The following is a 16,945-nucleotide window of genomic DNA, read 5'->3' as shown; positions in this document are numbered from 1 at the left end:
ATCAAATAGTAACATTAACCAATATAATACTGAGAGTCCAAAAACTAAAAACGCTGGGTCATAACCCAGGGCCATAACAATAAGAGCCAAGCAAAATGTATATTAACTAGAAACACACTGAAAGCAGTGACACGGGCTGACAGGTTGTCCTTTTTTGATATAGATACAGTGACATGATAAAGACCATACCTAGCCAGCAAGCGATAACTAACTACACCAGTGTTTTTCACTAGTGTGCCGTGGGAGATCGTCAGGTGTGCCGTGGGAAATTATCCAGTTTCACGTAATATGCCACGAGTGTCTGTGCTGTAGTAGTGACTGGAGCATAATCATGTAATACTCTTCCATATCACTAGACTAGATAGCAGCAGGTAGCGAATTGCATTGTGCATAGAGACAAGAGAATTAAGCTGTGTTTCCATACGGAATGGCTCGCCGCCGGTCGACTCGACTCCCCGCGATTTGACGGCATCTCCAGTAGAATCAGGAACACTTTGCCGGTCCTTTTTCCTTACTCACTCACCCGAGGTTCTAAGCGATCCGAGGCGATGCAATGTGCCGCGGACGACAGCATGCCACTGATTGGGCAGGGAGTGTCGTCACTAGCGGAGGCATGAGAGTGACTACTTTACCACAATCATTTTTAAAACCCCACACCAAGAAACTGGAGGCATGCAAAGCACCGGTTGAATGCCCAGACCAACAGTTTGCAGCGGTAGTTCTGCAACATGAGAGCCATCTGAAACGCACACACAGCATACATATTATAACTCTATACTGCCGGGCGATCGCCGCTACCGGCCGAACAGCTGGTTAGCACAGAGCCTGAGGCGCTGATCAAAGGAACTTTGAGTTACCGTAATAACGCGACTTTTTATTTGAAAGAAGATATATATTATATGATAAAGTTCTTTTTGTGTTTATTTGATTCCTATTCAAGACACTTTGATAAGAATGACTATATTGTTAATATAGGCTACAGAGTATCATTTTTTTAACATTTTTGGCTGGTGGTGTGCCTCGTGATTTTTTCAATGAAAAAATGTACCTCGGCTCAAAAAGGTTGAAAAACACTGAACTACACAACCATTATTGTAACTGCTCATGGAAACATACCGTTGTCTTCTTCCCTTTTAACGACTGAATGCAAAGAACTTCCATACCCACCTCTTCCCTTCTTATCAATGAGTCGGAGTGAAGTAGTTTTTGCTATATATGTATAATTTGTTTTGTGCATATGTTCTTCCTCTTTTCTTCACCACCTAAGGGCAGACTAAAACAATTGTATGGGGATGTGGGGATGGCACAAGATGGTGTCCGACCACTCATGGTCTCATCGGGAAGGGTGTCTTATAAGTCTAATGTCTAATAAGAAAATTCAAGTTGCCAGAACTCTGTAAAGTCAACAGTCAAATGTTGAGAAACTCAAAAAAACATTCAATCATATTCCTTCATATTTGAGTTTTCCCAACTTTTTCCCCCTGTAGTTTGTGTTTATCATTCATGGTCTCTCTATGCTCTTTTTTTCTTGTTCCTTTCCCAACACTGCCCATCCAGTCACTGGTTGCGGTAGATGACTGCTCTGTTGGAGACCACTTCCTGTTAAAAGATGTTCTTCCTTCCACCCATTATAGGGGTTTATCAGATTGTTCTCTGTCTAATTATCTAGGGCAGGGAAAGGCAACTAGTGGCCCATGGGTCACATCCGGTCCCCACAGAGCTTTCCATCTGGCCCCCGAATAGTATCGCTTCTCGGCCTTTTGGCTAAGATCAAGTGTAGTATCTGTTCTTATCAGTTTAATATCTGATACGCCCCTGATGGTCACCAGCTGGTCACTTGGTGTTGGCTCTCACTGCGGTATTGTATCACTTCCTGTTCCTGTTTCGGAGCACACTGTTTTGCTGTCTGTTAGCTGTTATATCTGTATAACTCGATTTATCTGGATAATAACATATTTTAGTGTAATCTTCACCTACTTTAAATAGCATACTCTTTGCTGAATCACCTGTATTCACATTACTCACTTTATTTGTTTTTAGAATTCGCTAGCTTAGCTCAGCTAGTAGCTTAGCCCTTAGCCGACTCACTACCAGCATGGCTTCTTCTCCTGTCTCTCCTGCACTTTCCTGCTCTGGGTGTCACATGTTTAGTTACTCCTCGGCCTCCTTTAGCAGTAACGGTACTTGTAATAAATGTAGTCTGTTTGTAGCTCTGGAGGCCAGGCTTTCTGAACTGGAGACTCGGCTCCACACCCTGGAAAATCCTACATCTAGCCAGGCCCCTGTAGCGGGTGCGGACCATGGTAGCTTAGCCGCCGTTAGCTCCCCCCCAGCAGATCCCGAGCAGCAGGGAAAACAGGCCAGCTGGGTGACGGTGAGGAGGAAGCGTAGTCCTAAGCAGCAGCCCCGGGTACACCACCAACCTGTTCACGTCTCTAACCGTTTTTCTCCACTCGGCGACACAGCCGCCGAGGAACAAACTCTGGTTATTGGTGACTCTGTTTTGAGAAACGTGAAGCTAGAGACACCGGCGACCATAGTCAAATGTCTTCAGGGGCCAGAGCAGGCGACATTCATGGAAATTTGAAACTGCTGGCTAAGGCTAATCGTAGATTTGGTAAGATCGTTATTCACGTCGGCAGTAATGACGCCAATCGGAGGTCACTAAAATTAATATTGACTCGGTGTGTAACTTTGCAAAAACGATGTCGGACTCTGTAGTTTTCTCTGGGCCCCTCCCCAATCAGACCAGGAGCGACATGTTTAGCCGCATGTTCTCCTTGAATCGCTGGCTGTCTGAGTGGTGTCCAAAAAATGACGTGGGCTTCATAGATAATTGGCAAAGTTTCTGGGGAAAACCTGGTCTTGTTAGGAGAGACGGCATCCATCCCACTTTGGATGGAGCAGCTCTCATTTCTAGAAATCTGGCCAAATTTATTAACCCTCCTAAAAACTGACTACCCAGGGTTGAGACCAGGAAGCAGAGTTGCAGTCTTACACGCCTCTCTGCAGCTTCTCTCCTCCTGCCATCCCCCCAAAACCCCATCCCCATAGAGTCGGTGCTTGCTCCCAGACCACCAAAAACCAAAGCTAAAATCAGCAAAAAGCTATTTAAGCATAAAAATTCAAAAACAATAAATAATACAGCTCATCAACTGCACCAAAAAATAAAACAATTAATGTGGATGTTAAACATTAGGTCTCTCTCTTCAAGTCCCTATTAGTAAATGATTTAATAATTGATCAACGTATTGATTTATTCTGCCTTACAGAAACCTGGTTACAGCAGGATGAATATGTTAGTTTAAATGAATCAACACCCCCGAGTCACAGTAACTGTCAGAATGCTCGAAGCACAGGTCGAGGAGGAGGATTAGCTGCAATCTCAATTCCAGCTTATTAATTAATCAAAGACCGAGACAAAGTTTTCATTCTTTTGAAAGCCTGACTCTTAGTCTTGTCCATCCTAATTGGGAAAATCAAAAACCTGTTTTATTTGTTATATCTATCGTCCACCTGGTCCTTACTCAGAGTTTCTGTCTGATTTCTCAGACTGTTTATCTGATTTAGTGCTCAGTTCAGGTAAAATAATTATAGTGGGTGATTTTAACATCCATGTAGATGCTGAGAATGACAGCCTCAACACTGCATTTAATCTATTGTTAGATTCAATTGGCTTCTCTCAAAATGTAAAGGAGCCCACCCACCACTTTAATCATACTCTGGATCTTGTCCTGACATATGGCATAGAAACTGAAGACTTAACAGTATTCCCTGAAAGCCCCCTCCTGTCTGATCATTTCTTAGTAACATTTACATTTACTTAATGGATTACACAGCAGTGGGGAAAAAGTTTTATTACAGTAGAAGTCTTTCTGAAAGTGCTGTAACTAAGTTTAAGGATCTAATTCCTTCATTGTTATGCTCTTCAGTGCCATGTGCCAACACAGTGCAGAGCAGCTACCTAAACTCTGCTCCCAGTGAGGTCGATTATCTCGTCAATAGTTTTACATCCTCACTGCGTATAACTTTGGATACTGTGGCTCCTCTGAAAAGGAAAGCTTCAAATCAGAAGTGCCTGACTCCGTGGTATAATTCACAAACGCACAGCTTAAAGCAGATAACCCGAAAGCTGGAGAGGGAATGGCGTCTCACTAAATTAGAAGATGCTCATTTAGCCTGGAAAAAGAGTTTGTTGCTCTATAAAAAAGCCCTCCGTAAAGCTAGGACATCTTACTATTCATCATTAATTGAAGAAAATAAGAACAACCCCAGGTTTGTTTTCAGCACTGTAGCCAGGCTGACAAAGAGTCAGAGCTCTGTAGAGCCGAGTATTCCTTTCACGTTAACTAGTAGTGACTTCATGGATTTCTTTACAAATAAAATTTTAGACATTCGAGAAAAAATGATTCATAACCATCTCAAAGATTATTCTTCATGTTCGGCTGCTTTCAGCACTGCTGGTATTTGTTTAGACTCTTTTGCTCCAGTTGATCTTTCAGAGTTAACTTCAATAGTTACTTCCTCCAAACCAGCAACATGTTTGTTAGATCCCATTCCTACTAGACTGTTCAAAGAAGTCTTTCCAATTATTGATGCTTCAATCTTAAATATGATCAATCTGTCTTTATTAGTTGGCTATGTACCACAGACCTTCAAGGTGGCTGTAATTAAACCTCTACTTAAAAAGCCATCACTTGACCCAGCTGTCTTACCTAATTATAGGCCAATCTCCAACCTTCCTTTTCTCTCAAAGATTCTTGAAAGAGTAGTTGTAAAACAGCTAACTGATCATCTGCAGAGGAACGGTTTATTTGAAGAGTTTCAGTCAGGTTTCAGAATTCATCACAGTACAGAAACAGCATTAGTGAAGGTTACAAATGATCTTCTTAGAGCCTCTGACAGTGAACTCATCTCTGTTCTTGTCCTGTTGGACCTCAGTGCAGCTTTTGATACTGTTGACCATAACATTTTATTACAGAGATTAGAGCTTGCTATAGGTATTACAGGTACTGCACTGCAGTGGTTTGAATCATATTTATCTCATAGACTCCAATTTGTTCATGTAAATGGGGAGTCTTCTTCACACACTAAGGTTAATTATGGAGTTCCACAGGGTTCTGTGCTAGGACCAATTTTATTTACATTATACATGCTTCCCTTAGGCAGTATTATTAGAAAACACTGCATCAATTTTCATTGTTATGCAGATGATACTCAGCTTTACCTATCAATGAAGCCAGATGACACACATCAATTAATTAAACTGCAGGAATGTCTTAAAGACATTAAGGCCTGGATGACCTCTAATTTCCTGCTTCTAAATTCAGATAAAACTGAAATTCTTGTTCTCGGCCCCACAAATCTTAGAAACATGGTGTCAAACCAGATACTTACTCTGGATGGCATTACTTTGGCCTCCAGTAACACTGTGAGAAATCTTGGAGTCATTTTTGACCAGGATATGTCCTTCAATGCACATATTAAACAAATATGTAGGACCCGCTTTTTTGCATTTGCGCAATATTTCTAAAATTAGAAACATCCTTTCTCAGAGTGATGCTGAAAAGCTCATTCATGCATTTATTACTTCTAGGCTGGATTATTGTAATTCATTATTATCAGGCTGTCCTAAAAGCTCCCTGAAAAGCCTTCAGCTGATCCAAAATGCTGCAGCTAGAGTACTGACAGGGACTAGAAAGAGAGAGCATATTTCTCCCATATTGGCTTCTCTTCATTGGCACCCTGTTAAATCTAGAATAGAATTTAAAATTCTTCTCCTCACATACAAGGTCTTGAATAATCAGGCACCATCTTATCTCAAAGACCTCATAGTACCATATCACCCCAACAGAGCACTTCGCTCTCAGACTGCTGGCTTACTTGTGGTTCCTAGGATACTTAAGAGTAGAATGGGAGGCAGAGCCTTCAGCTTTCAGGCACCTCTTCTGTGGAACCAGCTTCCAGCTTGGATTCGGGAGACAGACACCCTCTCTATTTTTAAGAATAGGCTTAAAACTTTCCTTTATGATCAAGTTTATAGTTAGGGCTGGATCAGGTGACCCTGAACCATCCCTTAGTTATGCTGCTATAGGCCTAGTCTGCTGGGGGGTTCACATAATGCACTGTTTCTTCTCATTCACCTTATTTACTTTGTTTATACTCCACTCTGCATTTAATCATTAATTGATATTAATCTCTGGCTCTCTTCCACAGCATGTCTTTTTCTCCCCTCAGCCCAACCGGTCGCGGCAGATGACTGCCCCTCCCTGAGCCTGGTTCTGCTGGAGGTTTCTTCCTGTTAAAAGGGAGTTTTTCCTTCCCACTGTCGCCAAGTGCTTGCTCATAGGGGGTCGTTTTGACTGTTGGGTTTTCTCTGTATTATTGTAGGGTCTTTACCCACAATACAAAGCGCCTTGAGGCGACAGTTTGTTGTGATTTGGCGCTATATAAATAAAATTGAATTGAATATTGCCAGAGCTACTATACGCCACTCAATCATGTCACGTCATAACTCTTTAAATACCGGTCTCTGACTAGTCTGAATTATCAAAAGCCTCCAAACAACATTTTCCATTGCCTGTAAGTGCCTCCATGTCCCTAGAACCGATCAGAATGCAAGATCAGACCATGTGACTTCAAGTATTTTCAGCAGTGCAGTGCACTGAAGAACCAGCTTTTGTTGGTGGTGATCAGATTGTTACAAAGCAGTATTAGGGCCACATTTAGGAAAAAAATTAAATTGTGCATTTTGAGAATAAAGTCAACATTTTGAGAAAAAAATCAAAATGTGGGGATTAAAGTTGTCGCTTCAAGTCAAACAACTGCAATGCCGCGTCTGCTATACCCTCTAGAAAATGTCTTGAGTAGATGAGTTAGTGAAACTATACTTTAGAATCTGTTTTAGTAACAAAGAAATTATTTCTCTTTTAGTACATAAACACAATGTAGTGATAAGTATGAGGCTGTTAAAGAGATGATGCAGAAAGCTGCATCTGCTCAGAAGGAAAAACCACAGAAACTGGCAATGGCCAGACACAAGGATACCAATGGTTGCACCTTTGTGCAGTACAGAGGGGACATGTGGAATCAGATACAATAAAACAACTTATCAAGTTGTTTTATCTACCCAAGGCAGTTTGTAGAGGGTACAGCAGCTGTGGCAGTTTGACTTGAAAGAACTTTTTTCTCGAAATTTTAACTTTATTCTGAAAATGCACAATTTAATTTTTTTTTCTCAATGTGGCCGTAATACTCCTTCGCAGATTATAAACACAGCTGAAGGTGAGTCTAACCTTGTTTTGTGTCGAAAAAATGTTCGGTGATCAAACTTGTCTAAGTAAAGGAAGTAAAAGGCGTAAAGAGATTTCAATCGGTGAACCTGTGGAAGGATTGTTAGGGGCTGCCGAGCGTACTTCCCGGCCTGTGTGGGGCTTTTTCACACAGTCTGCTTGCAGGGGGGGTGGCTCTGTGACTGGGCATGTACCCGCTTGTGGTCACAGACCCCCATATGCGTCCATCCCTTGGTTGTCACCATAGGCGTAGGAACCGGGGGGAGGTAGGGGGGCGTGTCCCCCCCAATATTGGAGACAGGCGCATTTGTACCACTCAAAAAGTACACCGCAGAAGAGAAAAATACTTGATTTTGAAATCGCATTTTTTTAATTTGAAGGCGCAACATAGCGTCATGTCACTGCGCTCCCCCCGCCCCCCCTCTAAATGGCTAGTGTTTGAGAGGCGGAGACAGCGGCAGGAGTCAGAAACTCTTTTGAATGAGGTAAAACGGTGTGTTGCGAATGTTGCCATGAATATGGTTCTTTATAACATCTTGTTGTCAGTTTACTTTCATAAATAGAAACCAAATCTTTTTCAGTCATCTTAATCCGGAGATGGTCACTCGTCCAATATTTACTGCACAGGAAGTCAATTTGCGAGCAGTTTGTTGCTGCAAATGAGAGGCGGAAACAACATTTTGGCTCTTTTGCCTAGGCCAGTGTTTTTTAACCTTTTGTGTGCTCTGCACCTGATTGGCTGTAAAGTGCAACAGCACACTGTGTTGTCAGTGAGGCACACAGCTTGTTGATTAAATGTGAGAGGTATCACTTTTATTTATTTTCTTTGGTTATTATTTTTATTTATATATATTTTTTTTTAGATTTAGTTTTTGTTGTCCAAACAAACAGAGTTTCAAACTGAATAGGCATATTTTAATAGCTGTTTTTTTAACTTAAGGTTGATATTAAAAAGTGAATAATTTGTTCATTGCATTATTTGTGAGGGTTCTTTCATGTCAGAATGTTGTTTAATTAAAGAACCAGTTCTGCTGACAGTCAACCAACATAAATGCATTTCTGACCATTATTAAATGTTTTCAACCAATAAAACATATCAAACATTGCATTTGTGTGCACTACTAAATTATTTTTGTGCTACTGAAATATTTAGCTTGCTAGTACCAGTGCGGCCACCTGATAAAATAACCATTTTGTTTGGTGTTTGCCCATGTCTTACAATTATAAAACATATACATCTGTAAATTATGCATGCAATAATATAGGTGTACACAACACAATTTTTCCAAAAAGCATTTGAAAAAGAAGAAAGTAAAAGATCAAATAGCATTTTTTTTATGCTTTGCTCAGAGTATTTACAGATCTGGCAGGTTTATGATATGTGTTCCCCCCCAGTAGTAAACTCATTCCTCCGCCCTCGGTTGTGACGAACCCCACAGCTCTTTTAAAAGTGTCCAGGCAGATTTAGATGGGTTTGCATCTGAACTCTTCATGTTTCTATATTCATTGTAAAAAGAATCAACAACAACAAAACGGCTTCTGAAAATTTTCAGAAGCCGTTTTGTTGTTTATCTCTGCACAATCTACTTAAGTAGATTGTGCAGAGATAAACTCTTTGCTGTTATGTAACATTTTATTGGTTCCCATGCTCATTATATCTATAATGAGCACAACTGCACACAACTGCAGTGTCTCCATAACAACCGTCAACATAAGTGCAAGGCTTGCATATCACATAATTAAAAATAGTATAATTTTGAAATAAAAAATGATATATCAAATCATAATATATTACTTAGGATATAATATTAATATTATTTTACTTTACGAGAGCATCTGGCCCTCACACTGTTTGCAGAGATGACCCTTGATGTAAGGTTTATCTTACTGCATGAAGCACCTTGATGACTGTAGTGAACTAGCATTAAACAATAACTGAACTGAATGGAAAAACATGGACTAGAAAAGCTATTTCTGATACATTTGTGGAGCATGCATGGCTACAATACACAGTCAAGAGGGTGTGCAGTTTTCATAGTTATTTTGTAACTGCTATGTTGTTGATATTCTGTCTGAAGACATTTGGACTGTGTTTTCTATAAGTCTACCACAGTCCACCAAAGTGCACTGAAACACATTCATGATTCTACTATTTCTATTCTTGCCCCGGAAAACCCTAATTATTTTCCTCTTTAGTCACAGAGGAACTGTGATAAGAACTGTCTTTAATTTTCACATGACTGAATGCTGTGTGTGCCATACCGTATGGTCCCCCGCCCTGCTGCTGACGCTGGGCTTTGCCCTCATGCTGAGCTCTGACTCGAGTCTATATCCCTGACTACACACAGAAGATGTGGCCCCAGCAAATGCGAGCTTCCCAATTACCCTACGGTAGTGTGTGTGTGTGTGTGTGTGTGTGTGTGTGTGTGTGTGTGTGTGTGTGTGTGTGTGTGTGTGTGTGTGTGTGTGTGTGTGCGCGCGCGCGCACTAGCCTACTTACGGGACACTAAGGATGCAGTGCTGGAGGTGCTGATGATGCTACACAAGACTGGCAACAACAAAGCGGTCTGATAAAACATGTTAACAAAAATATCCGCAGAGTCAAACAGACAATAAAGCAGGTGCAGGTGGGTCCCGGTGCGGCGCTCCCTCCGCGAGGCAGTCTGTTGTTTCAGTGATACAGCCGAGGCGCAGTTTATGGTTTATTAGGAGCAAGAAGCAATGGTTGTCCGCCCGCTGCGTCGTGTACGTTTTTTCCTTCTCTCCTCTCCCATCAACTAGCCTAGCGAGACTCCGGCTGGGTTTGACCAGCAACCTCCGGTACTAGCCTGTGAGCAGAACGCGACTGTGCTGCGGGCCGGGCCTCGAGCTCCAGGTGCATGGTCAGACAGACAGGCAGGCAGGCAGACGGGGGCTGTACAACCGCAGGAGTAATCAATACACCCCCACTCTCTACAATACTTGGTACGGTCTGATATGTACCACAATACAGGGCTCTTTGAAAAGAGGAGGGGGACAGAAGGGTCCGCAGGCGTCCCGCAGGGGAAACAGGAGCGAGGTGTAAGCCACGACAACGCTCAGTTAGGTCTTAGAAAGGCCTGGCAAAATAGCATCTTCAAAACATTTTTAAAATAGATAATAAAAGAAAAACAGAAATTTACTGCCCACAGAAGACTCACATCAGGAGTTCAGACTAAACGATTTATACACACACACAAAATACGCGGGCACAAGAAGCTTGGGTTCTAAATCAATATCCAGAAACCAACAATAGTCCTTTTGTCCAGGTTTTTGCAGTTCTCTCTTCGTTAGCCTCGCCTCAAGCTGCAGCTGTTTGCTGCTATGCAATACTTCAGTGTCGGGATCATAATCTTTTAACTTTTGTTCATTTTAAAAACATACCAAAACAATGAACCATTCGTAAGTGGTTTATTTAATTTATTTATTTTTTTAATTAAAAAACCCTTAAAGACAGCAAACCAGCAAGTACATATACTACTACAGCAAGTACTACATCTCTGTGGAAATCTCAGGTTTTTTTGGTTTTTTGGACGACAACTCATCTTAAACGATCAGGAGTTAAGTAACCAAAATGGGTACTTAGATACATCTTAGGCTCCTGAAGGGTCTTATCTAAGTTATATATTATGATGTCATCATGTTGCTTAGCAACCGCATAGCAAAGGGCTGAAATGACCTGTTTTTTGTGTTTGTTTGTTTTGTTTTGTTTTGTTTTGTTTTGTTTGCTTGTTTGTTTGTTTTGTCTTTAGTAAGCTGCAACACCTGAGTGGCCGATTTTTTTATTTTTATTTTATGACAATAACATGTCATTCACATCCACTAAAGCTGAATTATACATAAAGTCATCATGTTGACTAACAGCCACCTTGCAGTAGGCTAAAATCTCCCAATTTTTAGTATTTATGCACCTATAGCACCTTATAAAAGCATTGTATCATGTTTACAACAGTACAAAGAGGACAAATTATACTGTAGTATGGACATCTACAATAACGATTACACACCAGTGGGGAATAAATTTTATTGCAGTAGAAGTCTTTCTGAAAGTGCTGTAACTAAGTTTAAGGATCTAATTCCTTCATTGTTATGCTCTTCAGTGCCAACACAGTGCAGAGCAGCTACCTAAACTCTGCTCCCAGTGAGGTCGATTATCTCGTCAATAGTTTTACATCCTCACTGCGTACGACTTTGGATACTGTGGCTCCTCTGAAAAGGAAAGCTTCAAATCAGAAGTGCCTGACTCCGTGGTATAATTCACAAACGCACAGCTTAAAGCAGATAACCCGAAAGCTGGAGAGGGAATGGCGTCTCACTAAATTAGAAGATGCTCATTTAGCCTGGAAAAAGAGTTTGTTGCTCTATAAAAAAGCCCTCCGTAAAGCTAGGACATCTTACTATTCATCATTAATTGAAGAAAATAAGAACAACCCCAGGTTTGTTTTCAGCACTGTAGCCAGGCTGACAAAGAGTCAGAGCTCTGTAGAGCCGAGAATTCCTTTCACTTTAATCCATGAAGTCACTAGTATTGACTTCATGGATTTCTTTACAAATAACATTTTAGACATTAAAGAAAAAATTATTCCAAACTATCTCAAAGATTTATCTTCATGTTTGGCTGCTTTCAGCACTGCTGGTATTTGTTTAAAGTCTTTCTCTCCAATTGAGCTTTCTGGGTTACCTTCAGTAGTTACTTCCTCCAGGCCACAGGCCTTTAAGCTGTTGGCAATTAAAACATGGCTTAAAAGGTTTCAGAATTCATCACAGTACAGAAACAGCATTAGTGAAGGTTACCAATGATCTTCTTACAGCCTCTGACAGTGGACTCATCTCTGTTCTTGTCCTGTTGTACCTCAGTGCAGCTTTGATGCTGTTGACCATAACATTTTATCACAGAGATTAGAGCATGTGGTAGGTATCATAGGTAATGCACTGCAGTGGTTTCATATCCATCTAATAGACTCCAATTTATGCATGTAAATGAGGAGTCTTCTTCACACCATCCATCCATTTTTTCTGTCTATCCTTTTCAGAGTCGCTGGGTAGCTACCCAGCTGGGTGCCTATCCCAGCTGTAATAGGGCGAGAGGTAGGGTACATCCTGTACAGGTCACAGGGCTAACACATAGAGACAGACAACCATTCACACTCACACCTATGAGCAATTTAGAATCAATAACCCTAACCCTAACCCGATTAACCTAAATGGACTAGCTCTTATATAGCGCTTTTCTACTCAGTATGAGCACTCAAAGCGCTATTACAACATGTTTACATTCACCCATGCACTCCCATTCATACAAGCACTTCCATATGTACTAAGCTAAGTGCTTTTTAATTAACTATCATTCACACACATTCATACTCCGACGGGACGGTCGGAGAGCAACTTGGGGTTAAGTATCTTGCCCAAGGATACATTGGCATGTAGCCTGGAGTAGCCAGGAATCGAACCGCTGACCTTCTGATCAGTAGGTGACCTGCTCTACCTACTGAGCTACAACCTAACCCCACTAACTGCGTGTGTTTAGACTGTGGGAGGAAACGGGACAAAACTGAAGTACCCGGCGACAACCCACACAGACAAGTCAACTCCACCTCAGTCAAGGTGGATTTGAACCCTTCTCTTAGGCAGTATTATTAGAAAGCATTGCATACATTTTCATTGTTATGCAGATGATACTCAGCTTTATCTATCAATGAAGCCAGATGACACACATCAATTAGTTAACCCCTTAACTGGCAGCAAAAAAATCACCTGACAAAAACTACATAACGCCTTCTGGTTATTATTGGCTCTGAAAAACCCATTTCATAGCCTATTAATCGGCTGCGTCTGGTCCGCGGGCCGAATGAAGTGCATTTATATGGCAGGCTAGACCCGCCCATTTTGACTGACACCTCATTCGGCCAATAATGTTAAGAAATGGGTTTCCCAGAGCCAATAATACTCAGAGGGCGTAACGTAGCTTTGTCAGGTGATTTGGTGCAGCCAGTTACATGATTGGCCGAATGACGTGTCAATAAAAATGGGAGGGTCTAGCCTGCCATATAAAAGGGACTACAAACGGCCCGTCACCAGGCCCTTGCCAGTTAAGGGGTTAAACTGCAGGAATGTCTTAAAGATATTAAGGCCTGGATGACCTCTAATTTCCTGCTTTTAAATTCAGATCAAACTGAAGTTCTTGTTCTCGGCCCCACAAATCTTAGAAACATGGTGTCAAACCAGATACTTACTCTGGATGGCATTACTTTGGCCTCCAGTAACACTGTTGCTACTTTCCCACCCCGGAGGAGCCGGTTCTCATGTCAGTGCTCGTGCTGTTCCCAATGAACTGGCAAAACGCTTAAGAACGAGCCCGCGTTCCCACCGCGTTTCTGTGAACCGCTCCTTTACATATGAGTGTGGGCGGGTCCTCGTCTGGACACAGAAGCCGAAGTGCACAAACGTGGGAGAACACGCTCCCCTTTCTCGTGCTGCGAACACATTTTACGGTCCAAACCAAACTACTGCAGCATCTGTGTGCAGCACAGAGGGAAACACAGACAGCGATTAGAGCAAGACGACAAGTACGCACTTTGTGTCCTTTTATCTGTGATATGAACTGATACAAAGCAGCAAGTTCAGCCTTAGAGCCCAACCTAATTCACAGCCGTGAAAATCAAATCACTTTTCTCATGTAATAAACATGTAATATGGTAGAAAATTTGATGTTGAGATGGCAGAGTCACGCCCTTCTGCTGCTTTTGCCACGCGTTCTTGGTTCGAGACCAGCTAGTTTGCGGGGCCGGAGTCGAACCGGTTTTTCGGCCGAGCACCGAGTGTTTCCCCGGTGGAAAACCTAACGGTTCAAATAAAGGCACCGGCTCCGGAACCCTGTTATTTTTCATTCACCTCTTTCACTCTGTTTATACCCCACTCTGCATTTAATCATTAATTATTATTAATCTCTGGCTCTTCGACGGTGTGTCTTTTGTCCTGTTTCTCTCCCCTCAGCCCCAACTGGTTGCAGCAGATGACTGCCCCTCCCTGGTTCTTTTCTTCCTGTTTAAAGGGAGTTTTTCCTTCTTACTGTTGCCAACTGCTTGCTCATAGGGGTTCATCTGATTGTTGAAGTTGTTGTTTCTCTGTATTATTGTCTTTTCATTACACTATAAAGCTCCAAGAAGCAACTGATGTTGTGATTTGGCACTATATAAATCAAACTGAACTGACCTGAATGTACTAATTTTTATAAAGAGCTCAGTATATCTACACCACATATCTACACCCAGAAGACTGGGCTGTACCACACTGGGCTATGAGGTGCACTAGCTCAGGAGATAGAGGTGGCCACCTACACAGGTCACCTGGAAGGTGAATCCTTGGCTGCTCCACTTTGCATGCCAAAGTATCCTTGGGCAAGATACTGAACACCAAGTTGCTCTCCAATGCAACCATGGAGTATGAATATGTGTGAATGATCATCTACCAGTGAAAACTCCAACGTACAGGCAGCAAGCCAAGGGAATACAACAATACCCACTCCAGCTTGCCGCCTCTCACCGAGGGCGACTGGTTCCAGATCCCACGCTATGCACTGAGGTGAGCCTGACTATACGTAGTGTTGTTTCTCAGTCTTGATGCCATAATGGTGTGTTTGAAGAAATCCTTCGCTGACAAAGTCTTAATGCATATATACAAAGTTTATTACAAAAAACAGACAGTGTCAAAACAGGCGCTTTTTCCTTTGCTGCCTGGGAGAGGATGCCCAATCTTCCTAACTCAACTCAGCAAGGGGAGAACAAAGGATATATAGTGTTGGCGAAAGCCCCACATTCCTAACTTCCCATATATGGCTATGAAAATGACTTCAACCTACAGCCTATATCTGGACATATGGTCAACTCCTTATATGGAAGGCCAGAGAGGCTACAAGGGCCTTTGTGCATTCCTGTTCATCTCAAGTTACCCTTTTTTGCTCAAATCACTACAGGCCTTAAAGAAGAAAACATACATACATATATAGGGTTTAACATAGCAGTACAGACACCACAGTAGCCAATCTCTCAACCTCATGTACTAGCTCAGGCTCCTTCCCTATCTGAGAGGTGACATTCCATGTCCCAGTAGCCAGTCTCAATAGCCGGGGATCGGTCCGCCAGGGCCTCCGTCCTTGGCTACCAACTGACACACATAGCACCCGACTCCTACGACGCCTCCTGCAGGTGGTGGGCGGGTCCATGTCTTCTCTTCGGCCTGTGCCCAGCTGGGCACCATGAGCTAATGGTCGGGCACCAGATGCTCTCCCTTGAGCTCCCTCCCCAGGCCTGGCTCCAGGGCGGGGCCCCAGTAACCCTATCCTGGGCAGGATAAACAGTTCCCTTGTTGACACTTCCATAGGGGTCTTCTGAACCACTCTTTGTCTGGCTCCTCAACCAGGACCAATTTGCCATGGGAGACCCTACCAGGGGGACAAGCCCCTGGACAGCATAGCTCCAGAGATTACTGGGACACACAAACCCCTCCATGACGAAAAGGTGGCGATCCACGGGGAAGAAAATTCTGGTATTCTATGGCAAATGCCAGTCGGGTTCTACGGTGACTGGCAGTGAGCACAGCGCCCACTAGTGGGCGTCTGGCCCTCACACCACCCTCATGAAGTCTGTTTCTGATTGTTAGGTTAGAGACATTTACACCAGTGGCTGCTGGAGCTCATTTTTTAGCTCTGCAGTGCTCATCTTGTTCCTCTTTGCACGAAGGAGCAGATACTGGCCCTGCTGATGGGCTAAGGACTTTCTACGACCCTGCCCAGCTCTCCTACAGTAACTGCCAGACAGTATCCCAGGAGTTTAACTGACTTGATGGTATACTCTGATAAAAAGATTTCCTTTACTATTTTGAGCTGTGTATTTTTTATTTGAAACCACTAGTGCTCAAATTATAATTGCTGATGTCCAGTGCTTTTCATTATAGTGGGTGATTTTAACATCCATGTAGATGCTGAGAATGACAGCCTCAACACTGCATTTAATCTATTGTTAGATTCAATTGGCTTCTCTTAAAATGTAAAGGAGCCCACCCACCACTTTAATCATACTCTGGATCTTGTCCTGACATATGGCATAGAAACTGAAGACTTATTCCCTGAAAGCCCCCTCCTGTCTGATCATTTCTTAGTAACATTTACATTTACTTTAATGGATTACACAGCAGTGGGGAATAAGTTTTATTACAGTAGAAGTCTTTCTGAAAGTGCTGTAACTAAGTTTAAGGATCTAATTCCTTCATTGTTATGCTCTTCAGTGCCAACACCGTGCAGAGCAGCTACCTAAACTCTGCTCCCAGTGAGGTCGATTATCTCGTCAATAGTTTTACATCCTCACTGCGTACGACTTTGGATACTGTGGCTCCTCTGAAAAGGAAAGCTTCAAATCAGAAGTGCCTGACTCCGTGGTATAATTCACAAACGCACAGCTTAAAGCAGATAACCCGAAAGCTGGAGAGGGAATGGCGTCTCACTAAATTACACCAGTGGCTGCTGGAGCTCATTTTTTAGCTCTGCAGTGCTCATCTTGTTCCTCTTTGCACGAAGGAGCAGATACTGGCCCTGCTGATGGGCTAAGGACTTTCTACGACCCTGCCCAGCTCTCCTA

The 16,945-nt window shown here is 42.5% G+C and overlaps 1 protein-coding gene and 1 pseudogene across 2 annotated transcripts in view; one reads left to right on the top strand and one right to left on the bottom strand.

Moving 5' to 3' along the window:
* cntnap2b (contactin associated protein 2b) overlaps positions 1 to 10,203 on the bottom strand; it is an 82,209-nt gene extending 72,006 nt beyond the window's left edge. For both annotated transcript variants that reach the window (XM_030725370.1, XM_030725371.1), the window contains exon 1: positions 9,793 to 10,203. In XM_030725370.1, coding sequence (XP_030581230.1) covers positions 9,793 to 9,871 — 79 coding nt within the window. In that variant the 5' untranslated portion in view covers positions 9,872 to 10,203. The remainder of the gene's footprint in view (positions 1 to 9,792) is intronic.
* On the top strand, positions 1,745 to 1,875 carry LOC115777496 (uncharacterized; annotated as a pseudogene).
* Positions 10,204 to 16,945: the final 6,742 nt, after the last annotated feature.

This window comes from Archocentrus centrarchus, unplaced genomic scaffold, assembly GCF_007364275.1.
Source record: "Archocentrus centrarchus isolate MPI-CPG fArcCen1 unplaced genomic scaffold, fArcCen1 scaffold_54_ctg1, whole genome shotgun sequence".
Lineage (NCBI taxonomy): Eukaryota > Metazoa > Chordata > Actinopteri > Cichliformes > Cichlidae > Archocentrus > Archocentrus centrarchus.
This window is presented reverse-complemented; position numbering and strand designations above follow the sequence as displayed.